We start from the raw sequence: 23,947 nt of genomic DNA, 5'->3' as shown, positions 1-23,947 counted from the left end.
AGTTGACGAGACAACTTCATGAAGACACGATGATAGAGATCATGATGATGGAGATCATGGTGTCATGCCAGTGACGATGATGATCATGGAGCCCCGAAGATGAAAATCAAAAGGAGCAATATGATATTGGCCATATCATGTCACTATTTGATTGCACGTGATGTTTATCATGTTTATACATCTTATTTGCTTAGAACGACGGTAGTAAATAAGATGATCCCTCACTAAAATTTCAAGAAGGTGTTCCCCCTAACTGTGCACCGTTGCGAAAGTTCGTCGTTTCTAAGCACCACGTGATGATCGGGTGTGATAGATTCTTACGTTCACATACAACGGGTGTAAGCCAGATTTACACACGCGAAACACTTAGGTTGACTTGACGAGCCTAGCATGTACAGACATGGCCTCGGAACACAAGAGACCGAAAGGTCGAGCATGAGTCGTATGGTAGATACGATCAACATGAAGATGTTCACCGATGATGACTAGTCCGTCTCACGTGATCATCGGACACGGCCTAGTTGACTCGGATCATGTAATCACTTAGATGACTAGAGGGATGTCTATCTAAGTGGGAGTTCATAAGATAAACTTAATTATCCTGAACATAGTCAAAAGGTCTTCGCAAATTATGTCGTAGCTCGCGCTTCAGTTCTATTGTTTAGATATGTTCCTAGAGAAAATTTAGTTGAAAGTTGATAGTAGCAATTATGCGGACTAGGTCCGTAAACTAAGGATTGTCCGCATTGCTTCATAGAAGGCTTATGTCCTTAATGCACCGCTCAGTGTACTGAACCTCGAACGTCGTCTGTGGATGTTGCGAACATCTGACATACACATTTTGATAACTACGTGATAGTTCAGTTAAACGGTTTAGAGTTGAGGCACCGAAGACGTTTTAAAACATCGCGAAACATATGAGATGTTTCGAGGGCTGAAATTGGGATTTCAGGCTCGTGCCCACGTCAAGAGGTATAAGACCTCCGACGATTTTCTTAGCCTGCAAACTAAGGGAGAAAAGCTCAATTGTTGAGCTTGTGCTCAGATTGTCTGAGTACAACAATCATTTGAATCGAGTGGGAGTTGATCTTCCAGATGAGATAGTGATGTTTCTCCGAAGTCATTACCACCAAGCTGCTAGAGCTTCGTGATGAACTATAATATATCAGGGACATATATGATGATCCTTGAGATATTCGCGATGTTTGACACCACAAAAGTAGAAATCAAGAAGGAGCATCAATTATTGATGGTTGGTGAAACCACTAGTTTCAAGAAGGGCAAGGGCAAGAAGGGATACTTCATGAAACGGCAAATCAGCTGCTGCTCTAGTGAAGAAACCCAAGGTTGAACCCAAACCCGAGACTAAGTGCTTCTGTAATAAGGGGAACAGCCATTGGAGCAGAATTACCCTAGATACTTGGTAGATGAGAAGGCTGGCAAGGTCGATAGAAGTATATTGGATATACATTGTGTACTTTACTAGTACTCCTAGTAGCACCATGGTATTAGATATCAGTTCGGTTGCTAAGTGTTAGTAAACTCGAAATAAAAGGCTGCGGAGTAAACGGAGACTAGCTAAAGGTGAGCTGGCGATATGTGTTGGAAGTTTTTCCCAAGCTTGATGTACCTTTGGAGACACCTGTAGAGCACCTTTATAATCACCCAGTTACGTTGTGACGTTTGGTAGCACACAAAGTGTTCCTCCGGCACACGGGAGTTACATAATCTCATAGTCATAGGAACATGTATAAGTCATGAAGAAAGCAATAGCAACATACTAAACGATCGGGTGCTCAGCTAATGGAATGGGTCATGTCAATCAGATCATTCAACTAATGATGTGATCCCGTTAATCAAATAACAACTCTTTGTCCATGGTTAGGAAACATAACCATCTTTGATTAACGAGCTAGTCAAGTAGAGGCATACTAGTGACACTCTGTTTGTCTATGTATTCACACATGTATTATGTTTCCGGTTAATACAATTCTAGCATGAATAATAAACTTTTATCATGATATAAGGAAATAAATAATAACTTTATTATTGCCTCTAGGGCATATTTCCTTCAACTTGCTGAGACACCTGAGGCGATGGAGATGCCGGCAGTCCTTTGGCACGAGGTGAGATGCACAGGTGCTGAGGATTTGGTCAGGACAGCTGAAGGCTTTGGCGGAGGAGCTGAGGACTTTGGAGGAACAGGAGCAGCATGAGGAATTTGCCGTGAGGGCTTTGATGATTCTGGCCGTGAGCGCATTGCTGAGGAACTTGGCCTTGAGGGCATTGTTGGTGAAGCACTTGGCTTGCGCGCAGGCTTCTTAGACATAGCCTTCTTTGGCTTGACAGCAGAGGCCTCAGCAGAGGCAGAAGCAGCAGAGTCTTCATTGAATTTCCTCATTGCTTCTCTGGCTTGCTTAGCCAGCTTGGCTTGGCGCTTGGCCCATTCATCAGGATAGTCCTCACCGCGCTTGAGGCTGGTGGGATCTGCTATTTGGCCAGGTGCAAATGGAGCTCTTGGGCATGGAGGATTGAATGCGAATTTCTTCATGTACTTAGGAGTGACATATTTGTACTCCCTCCATTCTCTTGCCCATCTCTTCTCTATCCTCTGTTTGTGCACTTTGCGCTCATTCTTGGTTTCCTCAGTAGGTGTGTAGTACCCAACATATATGTCATCAGGGATCTCAAACGCTGTATTTACCTCAGGCCTCTTTCCTCCCTTCTGTGGCTTCTTACCATCAGCCATTTTCTTCAGTTGAGGAATTTGAACAATTGAATTCTCTGAAGAAGAGTGCAACTTTTCTTCGAGGAATGCTGCAAATGAGTTAAGTTGATGAGAACCTAGTGATTCAGCAGCTGACATGAGTACCTGTGAACAGAGTATACTTGCGAGGAATTTGGAGAGGTCATATGCGTTCTCAAAAAGTTTTTCAAAAAGAACAAGTTTGAGGAATTTGACCAGATGAGTCTTGAAGATTTTCACTAAGCGTTCTTTGTCTTAGGTTCCAGAGTTGTATAGATCGAAGATCCACACAATTGAGGAATTTTGAGGAAAAATGATGCTTAGAGAAACGAATCAAGAACAGATGACTTGTGAGGTGTTCAGTGTGTGAAGATATGAAGAAAAACACCTTTGAAGATTTTGTAGATAATCATTCGAATCAACGAGGGTAGTAAAAGTAACTTTTAATTACCCTGGACGGAGAACACGACGAACTGGAGTGAGGAGATGTGAAGTTTGTCTGTGTAGATCTTCCACGCCCTAACTTGGCGGAGGAAGACGGCTACGGCGGCGGCGGAGTGAAGATGTCTGCGATCGGCGCGAGTACGTTGGTGACGAGGTCGAGGCAGTGAAGCTCTTCCTCACCGGCGGCGCTAGGGTTTGAGAAGCTCGAGCTGGAGAGAGAGGTCGAGCGGAGTAAAAGAAGTGAGGAAGGGAAGGAGGGGTATTTATAGCCATGGTGAAAAACTGCTCGCCCGAAGAAATTGGACGAACGTGCCCCTAACCCTTCTCATTCGCATGACATGTTTCACCCATGTAGTGAGAGGTGGAGATCGTGTTAGATCGTGGGTGAGTGGATAAGTGTATCGTGGGATGCAGAACGGTTTGAGCGGCAAAGCCGAAAATTTCGATAAGATAGGTTTTAAAGTTCCGTTCGCAATTTCTTCAGCTGACAAGGACACGGTGAAGATTTTGAACGAGTTTCAAATAGAACGCACATGAAGAATTTGTGGACAGATTGGGTTGAGTATAGCATAGAGGGGAAGGGTCCGATCACATTCACTTAGCAGAAAAACCAACTTGAAGAAGTAGCAATAAGTGAATGCTGTAGAGGACATAAACTCATATATATATATATATATATATAGCCAATGAAGAAAAACGACGGGACAAGTGAAGACAATGCAAAGTTGAAGAATATGAATAATTGAGAAATTTCAACTTTTGGTGATGGCGTGACCCATCGTATAAGAATGATGATTTCAGACACCGCGTACAATTATCGTAGGGTTCTGAGAATCAAATTCTTTGTTAATTTCTTCACACTAAGAGTGTTATTCTTCATTGATTGAAGAAAAACGTTTCTTCATGTGTTGCACATCTAAGTCATCAATTTTGCATAAGTGTTAGGATGAGTGTCCTTTTCAAAGAATATTCGAAGATTCTAGGATATTTAGCTCACACCGCAACTTGCTAAATCTCTTCTCATCCAAGGGCTTTGTGAAGATATCGGCTAGCTATTCTTCAGTCTTCACATGCTGAATAGAAATGTCGCCCTTCAACACATTCTTCATGTTGAAGCCGTAGTCCTTGAGAGTTTGCTTCATCCATAGCAATTGGGCACAGCAAGAATCAGCGGCAATGTACTCAGCTTCAGTAGTAGATAGTGATACGCAGTTCTGTTTCTTCGAGGACCAACAGACCAAAGATCGTCCGAGGAAATGACATGTACCAGATGTTGACTTGCGATCCACACGATCACCAGCATAGTCAGAGTCAGAATATCCAACAAGATCAAAAGCCGAGCCCTTGGGGTACCATAATCCAAGTGTTGGTGTGTGAGCTAGATATCGAAGAATATGCTTCACAGCCTTATGGTGTGATTCCTTCGATGTAGCTTGAAATCGGGCACACATGCAAACACTAAGCATTATATCTGGCCTAGATGCACATAAGTACAATAAGGAACCTATCATGGAGCGGTATACCTTATGATCAAAGTCAATACCATTTTCATCAGTGCATAGATGGCCATTTGTGGGCATAGGAATTTTGACGCCTTTGCAATCTTGCATGCCGAATTTCCTCAGTACATCCTTGAGGTATTTCTCCTGAGATATGAATATGCCATTGTGTTGTTGACGAATTTGAAGACCTAAGAAGAATTTCAACTCTCTCATCCTAGACATTTGATATTATTCACTCATCATATAGGCAAATTCATTACTATAATGTTGGTCAGTACAACCAAAGATAATATCATCAACATATATTTGGCACACAAACAATTCACCATCATAAGATTTAGTGAAAAGAGTAGGGTCGAGTGAACCGGGTTTGAAGCCTTTATTCATGAGGAGTTCCTTCAAGGTATCATACCAAGCCCGTGGGGCCTGCTTGAGGCCATAGAGGGCCTTGTTGAGTCTGAAGACTTTGTCAGGATTCTTTGGATCTTCAAAACCTGGGGGTTGAGCAACATATACTTCTTCCTCAAGCTTACCATTGAGAAATGTACTTTTCACATCCATTTTGATATAAAGTGATATCATGATGGTTAGCATAAACAAGTAATATGCGAATAGCCTCAAGTCTAGCAACAGGTGCAAAAGTTTCATCAAAATCAATTCCTTCAACCTGTGTGTAGCCTTGAGCTACAAGCCGTGCCTTATTCCTCACCACAAGGCCATTTTCATCTTGCTTGTTGCGGTAGATCCACTTTGTGCCGATGATATTGTGCTTGCGAGGATCTGGACGTTTGACCAGTTCCCAGACATTGTTGAGCTCAAACTGATGTAATTCTTCTTGCATGGCCTGAATCCACTCAGGCTCCAGAAATGCTTCATCTACCTTAGTGGGCTCTGTAATAGAGACAAAAGCATACTGCCCACAAAAGTTAGACAAATGTGAAGCTTTTGAGCACGTGAGAGGACCTGGCGCTTTGATGTCATTGATGATCTTTTCAACTTGCACTTCTTTTGCAATGCGAGGATGAGCTGGTTGTCGTTGAAGAGTTTGATCAGCGTTTTCTTCAGCACCATTTTCTTCAGGTGCATTAGCTCGATGTTCTTCATGTTCTGGAATGAATTCTTCAGAAGATTCTTCAGTAGGAATGGCATCCTCAGTAGCCTTGAACTTGATAGTTTCCTCAGGTGCTGGTTCATCTATCACAGTAGGTAGGTGCTCTCTTTGCGAGCCATTAGTTTCATCGAACCGCACATCTACAGTTTCAACAACTTTGTGAAGAACGTTGTTGAAGACTCTGTAGGTGTGCGAGTCCTTTCCGTAACCAAGCATAAAACCTTCATGTGCTTTCGGTGCAAATTTTGAGTTGTAATGAGGATCTCCAATCCAACATTTAGCACCGAAGACTTTGAAATAACTTACATTGGGTTTCTTATGAGTGAGAAGTTCATAGGCAGTCTTTTTGAAGAATTTGTGAAGATATACTCTGTTGATGATGTGGCACGCAGTATCAATTGCCTCAGTCCAGAAATGACGAGGCGTTTTGTATTCATCAAGCATAGTGCGAGCCATCTCAGCAAGAGTCCTGTTCTTGCGCTCCACGACGCCATTCTGCTGAGGAGTGTAAGGAGCAGATAACTCATGAGTAATACCAAGTTCATCAAGATAGTCATCGAGACCAGAATTCTTGAACTCAGTGCCATTGTCACTTCTGATGTGCTTGATCTTCACACCAAAGTTGGTTGAAGCCCTCGAGGAAAATCGTTTGAAGACTTCCTGCACTTCATGTTTGTAAGTAACAAGGTGTACCCATGTGTAGCGAGAATAATCATCAACAATAATAAAGCCATATTGAGATGCTTCATTTGAAATAGCAGAATAATGATTAGGACCAAAGAGATCCATGTGAAGCAATTCAAACGGGCGAGTGGTGGTCATGATAGTCTTCGTTGGATGCTTGGCCTTGGTCATCTTCCCAGCTTCACAGGCTCCGCATAGGTGATCCTTGAGGAATTTGACATTCTCGATGCCAATGACATGCTTCTTCTTCGCAAGCGTGTGCAAATTCCTCATGCCTGCATGACCAAGTCATCGATGCCAGAGCCAGCCTTCTGAAGGTTTTGCAAGTAAGCACACGGCTGGTTGTGGTCCTGTAGAGAAATCAACAATATACAGGTCTCCTCTCCTAAAGCCTTCGAAGACTTTGGAATTGTCAGCTTCCATAACCACAACACAACGGTACTTGCCAAAGACAACAACCATATCAAGATCACAAAGCATTGAGACAGACATAAGGTTGTATCCTAAGGACTCAACAAGCATGACTTTGTCCATGTGTCGATCCTTTGTAATCGCAACCTTACCTAGACCCAATACCTGACTTTTGCCTTTATCAGCAAAGATGATATGCTTCGGATGCGACGGAGATAATGGAGCATCCATCAATAGATTCTTGTCACCAGTCATGTGGTTTGTACATCCACTATCGAGGACCCACTCAGTGGCTTTGGGTTGATCATCCTGCAGATGAATTAGTGCAGCTTACAAACTCATATACTTCATCAATGAAGAATATGACATCGATTCATCAGATCAATTTCATCAAGTAAAAGAACTGAAAAAGCAATATGAGGACGTGATAAATGAAAGTTCATTTCTTCATGATTAGCATGTGTCCTATCAGGCATGCTCAGGTCTCCAGCAAATTCTTCAAATGATTACGTGCGTCTGGAGACCTGACCCTGCAGAAGAGATTAGTTCTTTTTCTTCACCACCCACATCTGAAGGGGTGGCAAAGAGTTCATCATTCTGTGAGCTCCATACGAGAAGGATGGCATAGAAGCCAGTCCATTTCGTTTCACATAAGAGGGGTTAGAGTAAGCATAAGAGTATGCAGAGAAATTCTTTGAGGACTTATGGACATAATGATTTGAAGAATAATGCACATATCCATAATCCTTAGATCTTCCCTGCGAAACAGACGGGTTAGCACGATGATGTTCATATGAGGACTTTGATCCATATGAGGAATTTGATCCATGTGAGGAGTTTGGTCCGTATGAGGACTTGGATCCATATGAAGAATTTGGTCCATGTGAAGAATTTGATCTGGGGTCCCTATTCTTCACGGGTGACGTCATGATGACATTCACCTGAAGATTTTCAAGGCATCTTTTGGGAACCCAGATTTTCTTCATAGGGGGACCATTCCTGCAGTTAGTGCCAACATATCTGGCAAATACTTCACCATTCTGATTTTTGAACAGTTTATAGTTGGAGTCAATTGACTCGTCATCAAAATGAGGAGATTCACATGCAAATCCAGATAAGTTAGATGGATCAACTGGAGGTCCCTTTGCGGCAACCCATGTAGTTTTGGGGTACTGCTCAAGCTTCCAATATGTACCATCGGCATTGAGTTTCCTCTCGAAGGCGATACCCTCTTTCCTAGGGTTGCTATGGAGGATCTGCTATTTAAGCACATCACAAAGAGCCTGATGCCCTTTGAGGCTTTTGTACATGCCTGTCGTGTACAATTCCTTCAGCCCTGCATCGTCAGTGATACTACCAATGTCCTTAGATGAGGAATTAGTGATAGCAGAGGCATGTGAAGAATTTGAAACATTAGCGGTATTTGAACATTCAGGTGAAGAATTAGCAGATTCACGTTCAATGCACTTCAAGCATGGAGGAACAAATTCTTCCTGAGAAGCGCTGATTTGTTGGGCAAGTAATGAATCGCGCTCTTTCTGAAGATCTTCATAACTTACTCTTAGCTTTTCAAGATCTTGCTTTCTTTGAAGAAATTCATAAGAAAGCTTCTCATGATCCGATAAGAGAGTGTTATGATGACTTTGAAGTTTGTCAAGCTTGGACTGAAGTCTCTGAAGATTTTCAGTCAAAGTTTCAGTGCGATCCATTTCTTCACCCAACATATCATCACTTTTATTTAGCATGTTTTGAACCTTTTCTAAAGCCCTTTGTTATTTTATAGCAATCTTAGCAAGTTTAGAATAGCTGGGCTTAAGGTTTTCATCAGATTCATCCTCACTTGATTCAGAGGAGGTATATTTGAGTACCTTGGCACCCTTTGCCATGAAGCAATAGGTGGGAGCGTAGTCATCATCGCTTTCATCAGCCTTGTTGGTGAGGTCATTTTCTTCAGTGTTGAAGATAGACTTGCTGACGAATACAGTAGCGAGAGCTAGGCTCGCCACTCCGGATCCGGATTCCTCAGATGTCTCCTCTTCCTCATGTTCTTCAGATTCAGCCTCAGAGTCCATTTCCTTGCCAATGAATTCCCTAGCCTTCTTGGAGCTACTCTTCTTGTGATATGAAGACTTTGAGGATTTTGATGATGAAGATTTTGTGGATTTCTTCTTTTTCTTCGCATCATCAGAACTGTAATCCTTGTATTTCTTCATCTTTGATTCCTTTTCCCACTGAGGACAATCTTGAATGAAATTTCCAGGTTTCTTGCATTTGTGACAGAGCCTCTTCTTGTAGTCACTGGATGAGAAATCATTGCTCCTTGAGGATCTTCCAAGACGACCACGTCTTGAGAACTTTTGGAACTTCTTCACGAGCAGAGCCAGATCATAGCTCAGTTCTTCAGGATCACCAAGGCTGCTACCAGAGTCTTCATCTTCGGACTCAGATACTGCCTTGGCCTTCAGTGCACGTGTTCTGCCATAGCTTGAACCATAGAGATCTCTTTTTTTAGCAAGTTGGAACTCATGAGTATTTAGCCTCTCGAGAATATCAGCGGGATCAAGTGACTTGTAATCAACATGTTCTTGTATCATCAATGTCAGAGTGTCAAATGAGGAATCAAGCGATCTCAGCAATTTCTTCACCACCTCATGGTCGGTGATGTCAGTGGCACCAAGTTCTTGAAGCTCATTTGAGATGTCAGTGAGGCGATCGAAGGTTTGTTGAACATTTTCATTGTCGAGTCTTTTGAAGCAGTTGAAGAGATTGCGAAGAACATCAACTCGAGAGTCATGCTGAGTTGAGACTCCTTCATTCACTTTGGACAACCTGTCCCAGATAAGCTTCGCTGTCTCCAAAGCACTCACTCTTCCATACTGTCCTTCGCTCAGATGGCCACATATGATATTCTTCGCTTGAGAGTCGAGTTGCTTGAATCTCTTCACATCAGCAGCATTCAAAGAAGGTGTGACTGAGGGAACACCATTTTCCACAACATACCAGAGATCGTTATCAATTGCTTCAAGATGCATTCGCATCTTATTCTTCCAGTAGGGGTAGTCCGTCCCATCGAAGGTAGGACACCCAGCAGAGACCTTGATCATACCTGCGGTCGACATAACTAAAACTCCAGGCGGTTAAACCAAAATCACACAGAACAAGGGAGTACCTTGCTCTGATACCAATTGAAAGTGCGTTATATCGACTAGAGGGGGGTGAATAGGTGATTTTTATGAAATTCTTCACTGAGGAATTTGCCGGTGAGGAAATTCCTTAGCGAAGAACTACTAGCAGCGGAATAAGTACTCAAAAGTAAACATAACAGAATACAAGCATAGTCATCATGATGAAATGAAGACAGGCACAAAGTACAGGAAACGTAAGCACAGGATAACACAGGATGAAGACAAACAGACTGAAGAAATTGAACTGAGGAAATTGAGAAAGTCTTCAGTCAAAGTCTTCAAACACAGATATGAACAAACACACAACACAGTTATGAGGAAATGAAAGAGTTGAGGAAATAGAACCAGTAAGCTTGGTGAAGACAATGATTTGGTAGACCAGTTCCAACTGCTGTCTCAGTTGTACGTCTGGTTGGAGTGGCTGAGTATTTAAACTCGAGGACACACAGTCTCGGACACCCAGTCCTGAACACGCAGCTCAGGACATCCAGTCCTCACCGTATTCTCCTTGAACTAAGATCACACAGACCTCGTCCAATCACTCGTGGTAAGTCTTTAGGCGACTTCCAAACCTTCACAAACTTGGTCACTCGGTGATCCACAATTCCTCTTGGATGCTCTAGACCATGACGCCTAACCGTCTGGAAGAAGCACAGTCTTCAAAGGTAACAAGCGTCGGATCCACTCAGAATCAATCTCTTCAGTGATGCTCAATCACTTGGGGTTTGTAGGTGTTTGGGTTTTGGGTTTTTGGTTTTTCCTCACTTGATGATTTTCGCTCAAAGTTCTCAGAGGATGGGTTGCTCTCAAATGACAAGTGTCAGTTTCTCTCGGAGCAGCCAACCAGCTAGTGGTTGTAGGGGGCGGCTATTTATAGCCTAGGGAGCAACCCGACATGATAAGACATAAATGCCCTTCAATGATATGATCGTTAGGTGGATAGATATTTTGGGACAGCTGGCGCATAGCACAACAACGGTCGGAATTTTGAGTAGCAAAATCCTCAGGCCTATCATGTTCCTCACTGTGTAGGCAATCCGCACTGGCGAATTCCTAACTCCTCAATCAGGACAAATTCCTCAGAGACCAGAAGAACTTCGTCTCTGTCACTAAAGAAATTGACTGAACGAGATTTCCAATGGCTTCACTCGAAGGGATTGGTAGATGTAGGATTTTGAGTTGAGCATCACATGGAAATTTTTCCTTAATATTTCCTCGACCCCCTTTAACAGTACGGTGTTTTCTATGACTCAAGAAAGAGAAAAACAAAACTATGAAAACAAAAGTCTTCAAGCTTCATATTCCTCGCATGAATATCAAGTCTTCACGGACACACCAATTTCTTCACTTTCAAAGTCTTCATGAAAGTCTTCAGAAATACCAAAATCTTCAGTCAAAGATATTTATTTTTAGGGGTCGCCTTTTCCTGTAAATATCAAACTCCTCATAGACTTATAGACCTGTGTACACTCTCAAACGCATTAGTCCCTTAACCTATAAGTCTTCAATACACCAAAATCACTAAGAGGCACTAGATGCACTTACAGTATTAATTGCAAATTGATACTTAGTACAACCGGATTCTACAACAATTCAATGTCAAAAGCTAGGGGGACATCAAGATGCACGCAAACAAATTATTAAAATAAAACAAAAAGAGAAGACAATGATGACATACCCAATTGAAGCCCTAGAAGTCATGCCCAACTGATCAATGAGATGCATCATGAAAACATCAACCAATATGGTTGGCAACACCCAGAAGAAAGTTCTCCCCAAGCGAACCATCCACAAAGGAAATGAGGCACAAGCACAAGCATTGTTTGATCCAACCACTAAAGTCAGATCATGGTTTTAGCTCCAGAGAGCAAGTGTAAGCAATATCCAAGTAATGGTTTTTTAACAAGGAACGACACATAAAAACTGCCTATGCCAGGTAGAATCAATAAAGATCAAAACTAGAGGTGTCATCCCTCGAGCTTGTGATCTGCTACTCGTAGAGCACCGCCATATCGACCAATGCCAATTACCAAGTCCCCACGGCCATACTTCATAGCTTCGACAACACTAGCTAAACCTTGGTCCTCCGACTCCAATTCTGACCGGCGAAGATTGGTCATCATCGGCCTCGTTGGGAAGTGTGTGAGAGTTGTGTTCCCATCTTGGCCCGACCTAGGGCGTTATACAGCCATATCTGGTGTTTTGTTCTCGGCATCTTCTGGTCTACATCGAAAGTTTATCGGTCGCTGCTTATTCCCCAGTTTAAATCGGTTTCCTCTGTTGAAACGGTGATGGCCCAGAAGCAGCAACAAGCTTTGCTCATAGCACGCATCTCGAGAGCATGCAACCTATTTCTATCAAAGATAATGACAGCATACTGATTCGGAGTTTGGACTATGGAGGCTAGAATCACCCGGAAGCAATGGTAGGAAAGTACACGGTATGTGCGGCTGGCACATTGTGCAGTTGGTGGTCAATGGTGAGATGCGGCTTCAGTGCCTCGAGAAGAGGAAGATGTGTTGTACTCCCTCCTTTCCGGTTTGCAGGGCTCAAATCTGAAATCTGATCAACCAAGGCATTTTGTAAGTGTAAGAATGTATCTCGTATTTTACAAAACTATCCAAATTAAACTCATGCATTAATTTGGATTAATTGCAGTGCATACATGCTTGGCCACTAGATGAGTAAAAACATTACATTCATTGGTGTGTATCTTTTTAGTTCTTGCATGCAAAGATTTAATGCGTCTCGAAAACTAAAAATAAGATGAAGATGGGCCCTTTAAATTGAAAAAACAAAAAAAATTGAAATAAGCCTTATAAACCGGAAAGAAGGGAGTAGTATATAAATAAGGAGCACCTATGAATCAAGTGCCTGAAAAGATGTTTTGCTCACTCGATGTTGTTGTCAGCCCTTTAACAAAACAACAGTAAGTTAGATGAGCTTCTCCTTCCTCCCGTAAGCCATTGTTTATCTTCTTCTCACCACACGTGATTTGTTTCTCCTCGCGCCACCCACCTACCCTGCCCCAACCTCCTGCCTTTCCCTCCCGGCCGGCGGGTGGTGTCGTCGTCACGACCATCCCTCTATATATTTGGGTGGAGGAAAATAGACTTGCCTTGTTGATTTTATTTAGTTTTAACTTCTCTAGAATCAGCTGTGGATTTGCTTCACACGCAAAGCTGATTCGTGGGACGTGCTCTAGGAAAATACACCAAAAAGACCCAAATCAGATTCTGGCTTATTAAGCTCATTTGAAATAGTTGTTCGTTTCAGATTCAACAAATAAGGTCAAAATCTGGGTAAAAAGAATCACGACATGAGGACCGACGTCCCGCTTACCTTTTTTTCTCCCACAACAAAGGGAAGAGTCCTGGTCCAAACCGAGGCAAGGGCCCCGTGGTTACCTTTTTCTCTCCTATACAAAAGGGCCTCGATTGCGCGCTCTTCCGCCCGCTTCGTACGTCTTTCCCGTGCTCTCCTCAGACTACCCACAGTGGGAGTAATATAGGTGGTAACATATATTTATCTAGGCAAAATAGATGATGTGGCATGTAATTAATGAAGAAAGAAAGGCATGTGATAACATAGCTAGTTACTCTCTCCGTCCGGGTTTATTAGGCCTCTCAGCATCACAAGCATGTCCCTTTTTATAAGGCCTTGCTTTGGAAAGGTGCATGCATGCAGCCATTTCATTGGTTGCATTGAAAGTCATTATTGTTGGTGCTAAGGCCGGAAAATTAATACACTTCATGCATGCTTTTTCATTGGCTGCATGCATGTGAGAGAGTGCATTGGGAGTAGAATGAAAGAATTAATGTGAGCAAATTACTATGTGTCTTGGTCTAAAAGAAGTTGTCTTTAGGCCTAATAAACCCGGACGGAGAGAGTACTATAACATCACACATATCAAAAAAAAAAAATCTATAACGTAATGAATGAAATGATGCATGACACGACACATATGTTACTACCCACCGTAAAGGTAGTAACATAGACTAGTATCATATACATGTTACTACTCCAAATTACTCCCCACTGTGATTAGTCTCAAGCAAACCCCAACCCCCTGAGCGCGGCGATGGGATGCACAGCGTCGGCCACGCGCCACGCCAAGAAGACGGGGCAGGCCTCCCACCTCTCGACCAAGACGGCGCAGGGCTCGCCCGTGGCCGCGAACACGGTGCAGGTGCGGCGGGGCTGGGGCTCTCACGTGTTCGAGATCCCAGGGTACAGCCAGCACCGCGACCGAGTCGGAGACCTCAACGCCGTAGCGTCGCCCGTGTTCGCCGTCGGAGGATACGACTGGCAGATTTTGTTCTGCCCCGTAGGAATCCTGGATCATGTGAAAGACTATGTGCAAGTGTTCCTACTTCTATGCAGTAAGGACAAGGACGCCAGGGTGAGGGCGTCCTTTCAGCTCAGCCTGGTGGACGTGGCCGGATGCTCGCCGCCGCATACCATGACCAGGACACACGGTTACGATTCCGGCAGTAACTTCTTCTCCGGCTTCCTCGAGTTCATGGGAGGAGCGAGCTGGAGGCGTCGCCTTACCTCCGGGACGACCGCCTCACCATTGAGTGTGTCATCACCATTGCCGAGGACGCCAAGCCGTTTAAGGTGCCGCCGTCCGACATCACGGAGCATCTCGAGAAACTGTTGCGCGGGAAAGAGGGCGCCGACGTGGTTTTCGAGGTCCAAAGGGAAGCTTTTCCTGCCCACAAGGTGGTGCTTGCGATGCGGTCGCCGGTCTTCAAAGCGGAGCTGTATGGCGCGAGGAGAGAAAAGGACACGAGGCATATTACCATTGCTGACATGCAGCCCGCTGTCTTTGAGGGCCTGCTCCATTTTATATACACTGATTCACTGCCCGCCATGGATGATCTTGGCCCAGATGGCTACCAGGAGACTATCAGGCATTTGCTTGTCGCGGCAGATCGGTATGCCATGGAGAGGCTTAAGATTATATGTGAAAGCATCCTCTGTGAGAACATTGATGCCAAGACCGTGGTGACTACATTCGCTTTGGCTTATCAGCATCACTGTGGCAGGTTGAATGATGCTTGCATTCAATTTATTGCCTCTTTGAGTACAGTGGAAACCAATGACCTGATGGCAAGCCAAGGGTATGTTGAGCTCATAGCAAAATGTCCTTTGGCTTTAGTTGAACTGTTGCAGAAGACAATTAGGCTCGTTGAATCAAACTCTTCAGCTCATTTTGGTAGTCTAGTCGCATAAATAGTACTCCTGCTAGCTTGTTACTACTTCTCTAGTGTGTTTTTGTTCGTCGGAAAATTATATCAGGATATAAACAAACTACTGCGCCATCTTGTGTTTTCTCTACTGCTCGTCGAATCTGTTAACATGTCACTACTGCACTAGAACAATCAAATGCAGAAAGCATTAGAAGATCGTTTCCAGGATTAAGACTGCAGCTAAATCATCTCAGCCAAATCGTAATGTTTAGGCCGGCCAGAAATATCTCCTGTGTGTAAACAAAAAGGGATATGCAGCGCACTCCCCATCCTCCATATCCCAAAATGAACAGAAAGCACCTAGATTCAAAACGGCACCAAATGATAAAACTAGCAGCTAAGAGCATCTTCTGTCAGCTTGTGTCGGACGACCTTTGTACACCAAGCTATACTCACTGGTCTTTCACTTGATTAATCGGAATGAGAATGGTCCCAGGATTGGCCTCATCTTCGGTCCACTCGACTGATTTCTTCTCCAGAAACTTCTCAACCTGCGGTCATTCAAGTTCATTAGTAAGTTATATAAGACATACAGTACTATCTACATGCAAAATCAGCTATTCAAATGAATCCTGCGATTTGTAAATTGTTTGACATGACCCACCAGAATGAATTATCTATCAGATTTATAAAGCTCATTCATAACAAAAACAAATAACATATTCACAAGCATTGGCCAAACAAACGTTCCAATAAAGCAGGCATGGAAAGTGAATCATGGGCAGTGCACACACAAACTTCAGGCACACTTCCATTCAATCTCGTTGAAGGCACCACAAAGGATAAGACAGAATATCGCAACCCAGAGGAAAAAAGAAACAAGGATAAGAATTAAGCAGGGTTCCTTAAATCACAAGCATACACCAGCATGGTTCTGAGAATTTTCTACTATTCAATAATAACTAATGTACAACATCTGCACATTAACTGAATACAATTAATATTTCAAGTTCCCCCGTGTTAAACTCGGATTATCTTTATAACTTTATATGACATAATTTTGCAAAATCTGGTCATTGGCTTGATTAATGAGCTTGCAACGAAACACAACTGGAGAAATTTGGAAAAACACAATATGGCCCCAAAATGAAATTAAGCAATCATCTGACGCATTGTATATTAGAGTAAAACACCTAGATGTTAGTATTTTTTTTACTATCAGTACTTTGGATAAAACAGAAGTAGTTCATTGCAGGGATTTATTTCTGGATCATGAAGTAGTTCATTGCAGGGATTTATTTCTGGATCATGAAGTAGTTCATTGCAGGGATTTATTTCTGGATCATGCATGCAGCTAGTGCAAATTCAGAATTAAAACTCAGTTAGCCGGTTATTTTGAACATCACACCTTCCTTCTTCTTTGTCCCATCTTGAAAGTGCCATCGTCAACACCAATAATAACTCTCAAATTCTCAAAAGCTGCAAAATTTGGTAAATCAAATTACTCCTATCAAAAGAAGTCAGAAACTCGAAGGGTCATGTACCGATTTCATTACATGGGATGTTAGCCAACTGCCTAAGATGAAGTCTCAGAAGATTTGCTACGTTTGCTGCATCCTGTGAGCGCAGATCAAGACATAACTCATTTTTGGACTCTTGTCTGCAGCAAGACCAAAAGGTTGATTCTGTCAATTCGGACTCACATATTTCATCATCACAAATTCATATTACACAAATATAATCCAATAACTTTCAGCCCATATGAGAAAAGAAGTGCACTTACTTGGACTTGGTGATCTCAGCAGCAGATTTTTCATCAGATAATCGAGCCATCCTATAATAGTTTTTTCCCTAGAAAGCCCACAGAAAAGTGATTTAGCACTAAAGCTTGAAACACTTTCATCAAATTTTGTTAATCCCTCCAGTAGCTCAGCAATAATTATCCCTTGCCCAAAAAGACAGGTAACACTTACTTCTGTCATAAGATACTCGGCTTCTTTCTTGTTACCCTCCCTAAAAGCATCAACAGCCTGTAATTTTCAGAATAATATCTTCAGTATAGATGAAAAAACAACAACTATATGCACAAAATAAAAAATAACAAGTAAATCATCATCATGGAGACACCCCTGACCTTCCCATAGTACTGCTTCATCATATCCCAGTGCTGCTTTGCAGCCTTACGATAGTTCTGGTAATCATCCTCATCGCGCACAACTGGTTCTACATGTACCCAAAATACATAAATGATAGTGATGAACATCATAAATGGTTCATAGCATGAAACAAGAATCAGAGACCAGCTGACTTAGAGAGGCTTCATATTCACAGTTTTTAAAAATTACTCCCTCTGTAAAGAAATATAAGAGCATTTAGATCACTACTTTAGTGATCTAAACACTCATATTTGTTTACTGAAGGAGTACTTTTAAAATGATGTTCATGAAGCATACAACACAAACAAAACCATTTGCTGATTATGTATGTCTGACCATATTTCAGCCCGAAAAAGCCATATGACATCAGTACAGAATAAGTATGTTAACTGGTTATGTACTTTAATTATGTCAAATCGAATACATCTGGTAACATCAGTATCAAGCTGCAAAGGTTTTGTAACCTAACAATAACTGGTTCCTTGGAATCATTGTAATATGTTACTAAAGTATAGAATAAGCAAAAAAAATCATATGCAGATGTCATTCCTAAGTCCAAGAATATATCAACTATTTCAAGAACAGGTAGCAAGGAGTAATTGTAGCTTTTCCATCATGCATTGCCGAAGGAGTACGTGTGACCAAAATCCTAATACATACATTCAGTACAAAGATGTGAATGAAAGTAGCATTTTCTTATTCGGGATCTTGCTTTTCATGGTTCTCATCTCTGCAACTCGGGATTTTCGTGAGAGAACCAGATCCAAGTTGGTGAATCATTATGGCCAAGAGCTCAGCATTACTGATAGCTTTAATTTATGCATAGGATAGAGAGAAAATAATATTTTATTACTTTTACATTGCTGAACAGAGCTCTTTAGCATAGTGAGCTGAATTTTTAATGCATGATAGTTGGTTTATCTGTCAGCTTTAAAAGATCTAGAGCTTTGCGTCAACAGTAAATATTGTTATTACATGATTAACTAACAATGTTGATGCAACTTTCTGCCAGGTCTTTTCCTCAAAAAGTACATAATTTAACAAAAAATTACAAAAAAAAGGAGGTCCAAGCATAAACAATATACCTATGCTGCCTAGGATAATTTTCACCGGAAGATCTGTAGAGGGTGGTGAAATGTCCTCAAGAGGTTTTACGACTGGTTTCTGATCTGGAACTCTCCTTCGATTTGCGCCCAATTCATACCGCCTTACTTTTGGTTCCTCCTCAGATCTTTCAGGTGCAGTGAATATTGATTCTAGTAACTCTCCAGGGGTAATCTGTGGTCTTGGGTTAAGTCACCATCCACGCAAAGAGAAATGACGGATGAAGCAAAAAGTCACATTCGTGATGGAACAAAAAGGAATAAACCAGTAACAAAGAGAGGAAAGTACAAACCTAGATGTGTATTGTGATCCTAGGCAACTCCCCATGGAAAAAGAGGATTCTACCGCCATGTCCTGCAAAAGAAATATATTTGGGCTAAATATCAATCAAATCCTTATAACATGTTTACCAAATGAAAGTGCATCCTTGTTCCTAAATATAAGCCTTTTTAGAGATTCCAATACAAACTACATACAGAGCAAAATGAGTGATCTACACTCTAAAATACGTCTATATACATCCGTGTGTAGTCCGTATTGAAATCTCTAAAAGGCTTATATTTAGGGACGGAGGGAGTGGAACATAATTATTTGTCAAAATATCCAGCCTACAGAAGGAACCTTTGCATGCACTAGCATTGGAATGGACCACAAAGTGATAGTATCCAGGGTACTCGACTCGACTACGAACTTCAATCTTACAACTCAACAAAAATGCATCAACACAAGAAAATGATCAAATGATACGGTAAAAGGGAACAACTAAAGCCAGTTTCCAAAATTTCAGTAAGTAATGGCGCAGCAATTCATAACAAACAAGCAGTCCGTCAGAAGATTTCAGCTGAACAGCACAGAGAATTAACAAGCACTATAGAAAGAAAGCTCAATACAAAAACTATGAAGTTCAAACAAAACCATATGGGAGATGCCAAATCAGTAAGAAGGGGAAGGGGGTGAACAAGCTTACTTGTACTGCAATATGCTCATTCTCTGGCCTTTTGCCTAGATCTTTTGTAGAAAATGACATTAATTCCTCCATGCTCTGCATAAAATTGCAGTCAATACCATGCCAAAAAACATACGGTATATGAAGCTGCCTACTATAAAGCCAGAAATATAAACCCTTCTGCCACATTAATGACAATCAGGACCAAACAGAAAGTGCATAATCTTGACAGCAACGATCTATCATTACCTTCTTAATGTCATACCCACAGCTGCCTGCAAAAACAATTCAGCAGTTAGCACATTAAAAATGTGGCTTCAAATAACACTTTTTGGATAAAATGACTTTGCATTGCACAAAAAGTTTACCTAGAACATCACGGATCACTTCCATGTTGAGCTTAAAACCTTCTCCAAGCATAGAAAATAGGAATTCCTCAACATCTCTGTTATTCAAAGTCTCTCTCTTTGGTGCAGAATCAGATTCATCTGTTTTCAAATCATCTCGCATGTACTCTGGCAGTTCAACCTTTATAGGTTTTCCTTTTCCTGGTGCTGTATTGGCAGGAGCTGTAGTAGCTCGGGCAGATCCTTTTCCTAACATGCTGGATACAGTGCCAAATGAAGCACTAGACTTCTGTGACTTCTCACGTGTTCTTGTTTGGCTTGAATTCTCCACAGAGCTTTCTTCAGCTGCTTTCCCGACACAGGAAAGATTCCTTGTTTGGTTTGAGTTGTCCAGAGAATTTTCCTCAACTGCCTTACCAAACTGGGGAAGATTGGTCTCAACGCTCGAGTCAACTTCATCACTCTGGGGCATCGAAAGTTGAAGGTCAGTCAAGAAATCCCCAGCTTTGTTGACATTGCCATTTGCTCTGCAGTATGCATTGGCTATATCTTCAAGTGAAAAGGCACAACTGAAAGCATCAAGCAATGCATTAAGTGCCCTTGTCTCTTCATCACTGGTTGAAGCCAGTGAACTGGAAAGATCCATGGTGAGGACCCTCCTGAAAGAAGAACCAAGTAAAATATATTTGAGCCTGCTCAACAGAAGAATATGAAGTGTATTTCAAATGAACAGGACAAACATTAACTCCAGTGCACATATTTATCGATACACAAAACTGTAGAAGTTCAAAAAAATGGTAAAACTTCAAAAATACATTACACAGTGCAAATTCAATGCACTGCCTGATTCATCTTAGATACTACTTACAAACCATGCAACAGAACATAACAATGGTCAGTTGAGTCTGAGACGCTGTGTTATTTTCGTACTTGGTTATCTCTGTAACCAATGAAGTAATGATTGTCCTTATGGCAGGTAATAGCAAAGTTAATTATATCAAATAGAATGAACCACTAACTGTAACATGTTTGGTGCATAATCATGATTTTGGTACAAAACGTGGGCAACATACTGAAATAGAATAAACTTTATGGTCCTTGAAGAATCTCAGTCTCGGCATTTGAGGTTACAATGTTTTTTCAGAAACCGAATATTCTTCACGCGCTTATAATGGAAATCATAATCCACAGGGATATATCCTACCCAAAGGGTAACAGAGAGAAGTGTTACCACCCGGACTCCTAGAGCCAGCAACAGAAACAACCGGCAGAAATCAAAACGAATCCAAGCAACAAACTAAAACCACCATTGTTACTGCACGTTGACACTCCTTACAACTATAGACGACGGATCAAAGCCAGAACAAAAACCACCAAAATAAATGGCGAATCAGGGTTGCCTGGATAAAACAACAAACAGCTTGCAAGCACAAACCACAAACCTGTTGCAGATTATATACAGAAACAGGGCGAACAAACTTACTAGCATCTCAACAGAAGAATATCAAGAGTGCATTTCAAATGAACAGGAGAAATATGAACTGTAGTGCACATATTTATCAATACAAGAAACAGTAGAAGTTTCAAAACAAATGGTAAAACTCCAAAAATACATTACACAGTGCCAATTCAAATGCACTGTGTGATTCATCTTAGATGCTACTTACAAAAACATGCAATAGAACATAACAATTGTCAGTTGAGTCTGAGATGCTGTGTTGTTTTCTTGCTAGGTTATCTCTGTAAATAATGAAGTACAGATCATCCTTACGGCAGGTAATAGTAAAGCTAATGATATCAAATAGAATGAACCACTAACCGTAATATGTTTGGTGCATAATCATGATATTGGTACAAACTGTGTGTGATAGACTGAAAGAGAATGAACTGTATGGTCCTATAAGAATCTCATAATCTCAGCACAGAAACAACATGAAGGGTCACAACAATAACATGATGGCACGCATTTGATGTTCCAATATTTTTCAGAAACCGGACATTCTTCAGGCGCTTGATGGGAATCATAATTCACAGGGATATATCCTACCGGAAGGGAACAGATAGAAGCGTTGCCACCCGTACTCCTGGAGGTAGCAACAGAAACAACCGGCACAAATCAAAACGAATCCAAGCAACAAACTAAAACCACCACTGCTACCGCGCGATGCCAGTCCTCAGAACCTATAGACGACGGGTCAAAACCACAACAAAACCCACGAAAACAAATGACGAATCAGGGTTGCCTGGGTAAACCAACAAGCAGCTTGCAAGCGCAAAACACAACCCTGTCGCAGATTTGCAGAAATGGGCAGAACAAACTTGCACAGATTGTGAATGACAGTTGTGGAATCAACAATCAGGCGCACACGAGGGGCAAGGGAACACCCCGCACGAGAGAGCCGAACTAATCAATCATCCCGAAACGAGGCGGAGAGATCGAATCGGACAACCTAATCCCCACAACTCGCCCCCGAAAAAAAACGAAGCAAACGAGAGCCAGGAGGACCAAATCGAAGCAGAGACCACCGGCATTGCGGAAAATCGGCCTAGGTCTCGAGGAACATGCTCCGAGAATCTCGTGGAGACGGAAATTTCTACAAGGACACCTACTCCGCGTCCATCAGTTTGAGGGGAAAAAACACACCAAACTGCCGAAATGACGGGCCTAACCGCCGCGGACGAGCACAGGAAAGGGAACCGAGCGCGCAACCGAACTGAAATCGAAGATCGCACAGCGCGGCGCGCGCCGCCGCGAGCAACCAAACGAACCCTAACTCGATCGGGAACGGAAGCACCAACCCTGCCGAACAGGCGAACGGCCCCCGAGGGGAAGGCGAAGCACCGGATGCAGCGACGAGCGCGCGGAAGCAAGGGGCGCGTCAGGGCGGGCGCACGTTCTAGAAGGTTCTGGAGGGAGGGAGGTGCTTACGGGTTTGGGAAGACGGCCGCGCCCCTCTCCGCCTGCCGTCCCGCTGCCCCGCTGCTCTCTCGCCAGTCGCCTCCCCCTTTGGTTTGGTTGGCGTCCACTGTACGCCGTCCCCTGGGGTTTAAAGGAGGGAGAGAGAGAGAGGGTGGGCGTCGCTCCGGTTGGGGTATGACGAGTGGGGCCCGCGCCCGATGCTTCCATTGAAGAGGGAACTCCTCGTGTTACTGGTCCCACGTGCTGTACCTGCCCACCCCATCGCCAGCGCAAGATTTTTTATGCTTTAATTTGAATCGGGCCGTGTGAATTTTCTGCTGTGGTTGAATGTTCGGTATGTAAAAGAGTAAAATATTCTAACATTTGGGACGTGTTTGGTTTAAGTTGTCGCACATTGTCAGTTTGTCACGTCACAAGTTATACCAGTTTGATTGAGTTAGGCCCTGTTTAGTTCCAAATAAATCACCAACTTACAAGTCGAAAAGTGTTAAAAGTGACTTATTTTGCCAAACGGATCCAACTTATAAGTCATCCCAACTTATAAATTATAAGTTGCTCCATCCCAACTTAAAACTTATAAGTCACCCCTTTTTATATGGGTCCCATCACCTTTACATTAAAAAACAAGGTGAAATGATGTGGTCAGGTGACTTATAAGTCAGATGACAATCAAACAGACGTGACTTATAAGTCACTGATTTTAAGTCACCTGACTTATGAGTCAGATGACTTTATTGAAACCAAACACACCCTTGTCTTCTTGCCACACTTGTGGCAATATTTTATTTATGTCACATCACAAGTTAGACCACGCATTACATCCAACAAGAGCGAGATGCAGCGGCCTTGCTCGTGCTATACACATCGGCACTGGACACCATTTCACTTGATGTACTGTTTCTAGGAGCCGCACGGGTTGGGTAGGAAATTTTGGTCTTCGTCGTTGCCATTAGACCACCTGTCACATGCTGGACCGAAGAAATATCTCGGTTTTTTGTTTGTACCGTCACCAAAAAACACCTCCCCGGGAACTCCCGTTACCTTCCTCACAAAGAAACATCACGTCTTCCTCTTCCTCGCCGCAACCACTACTTCCAATTCTCTGCCACTGCAACCATCTCCCAAAAGCGTTGCCTCTTTACGATGTTGTGCCACCGCACCACCTCCACTCGTGATGTTTTGCTCCAGCCTCCTCC

At 42.5% G+C, this 23,947-nt stretch overlaps 1 protein-coding gene and 1 pseudogene across 1 annotated transcript; one reads left to right on the top strand and one right to left on the bottom strand.

The window, feature by feature from the left end:
* Positions 1 to 14,164: 14,164 nt before the first annotated feature.
* On the top strand, positions 14,165 to 15,321 carry LOC119358086 (annotated as a pseudogene).
* A 160-nt stretch (positions 15,322 to 15,481) lies between these two features.
* On the bottom strand, positions 15,482 to 22,850 carry LOC119356174 (putative nuclear RNA export factor SDE5). The gene is made up of 12 exons (XM_037623102.1): positions 22,761 to 22,850; positions 19,853 to 20,490; positions 19,734 to 19,759; positions 19,506 to 19,580; positions 18,831 to 18,892; positions 18,520 to 18,719; positions 17,413 to 17,501; positions 17,252 to 17,308; positions 17,062 to 17,129; positions 16,835 to 16,938; positions 16,687 to 16,757; positions 15,482 to 15,829 (listed from the first exon to the last, which is right to left on the bottom strand). The coding sequence occupies exons 2-12, from the start codon at positions 20,475 to 20,477 to the stop codon at positions 15,731 to 15,733; spliced, it is 1,476 nt and encodes a 491-aa protein (XP_037478999.1). The 5' UTR covers positions 20,478 to 20,490; positions 22,761 to 22,850; the 3' UTR covers positions 15,482 to 15,730.
* Positions 22,851 to 23,947: the final 1,097 nt, after the last annotated feature.

This window comes from Triticum dicoccoides, chromosome 2A, assembly GCF_002162155.2.
Source record: "Triticum dicoccoides isolate Atlit2015 ecotype Zavitan chromosome 2A, WEW_v2.0, whole genome shotgun sequence".
NCBI lineage: Eukaryota > Viridiplantae > Streptophyta > Magnoliopsida > Poales > Poaceae > Triticum > Triticum dicoccoides.
This window is presented reverse-complemented; position numbering and strand designations above follow the sequence as displayed.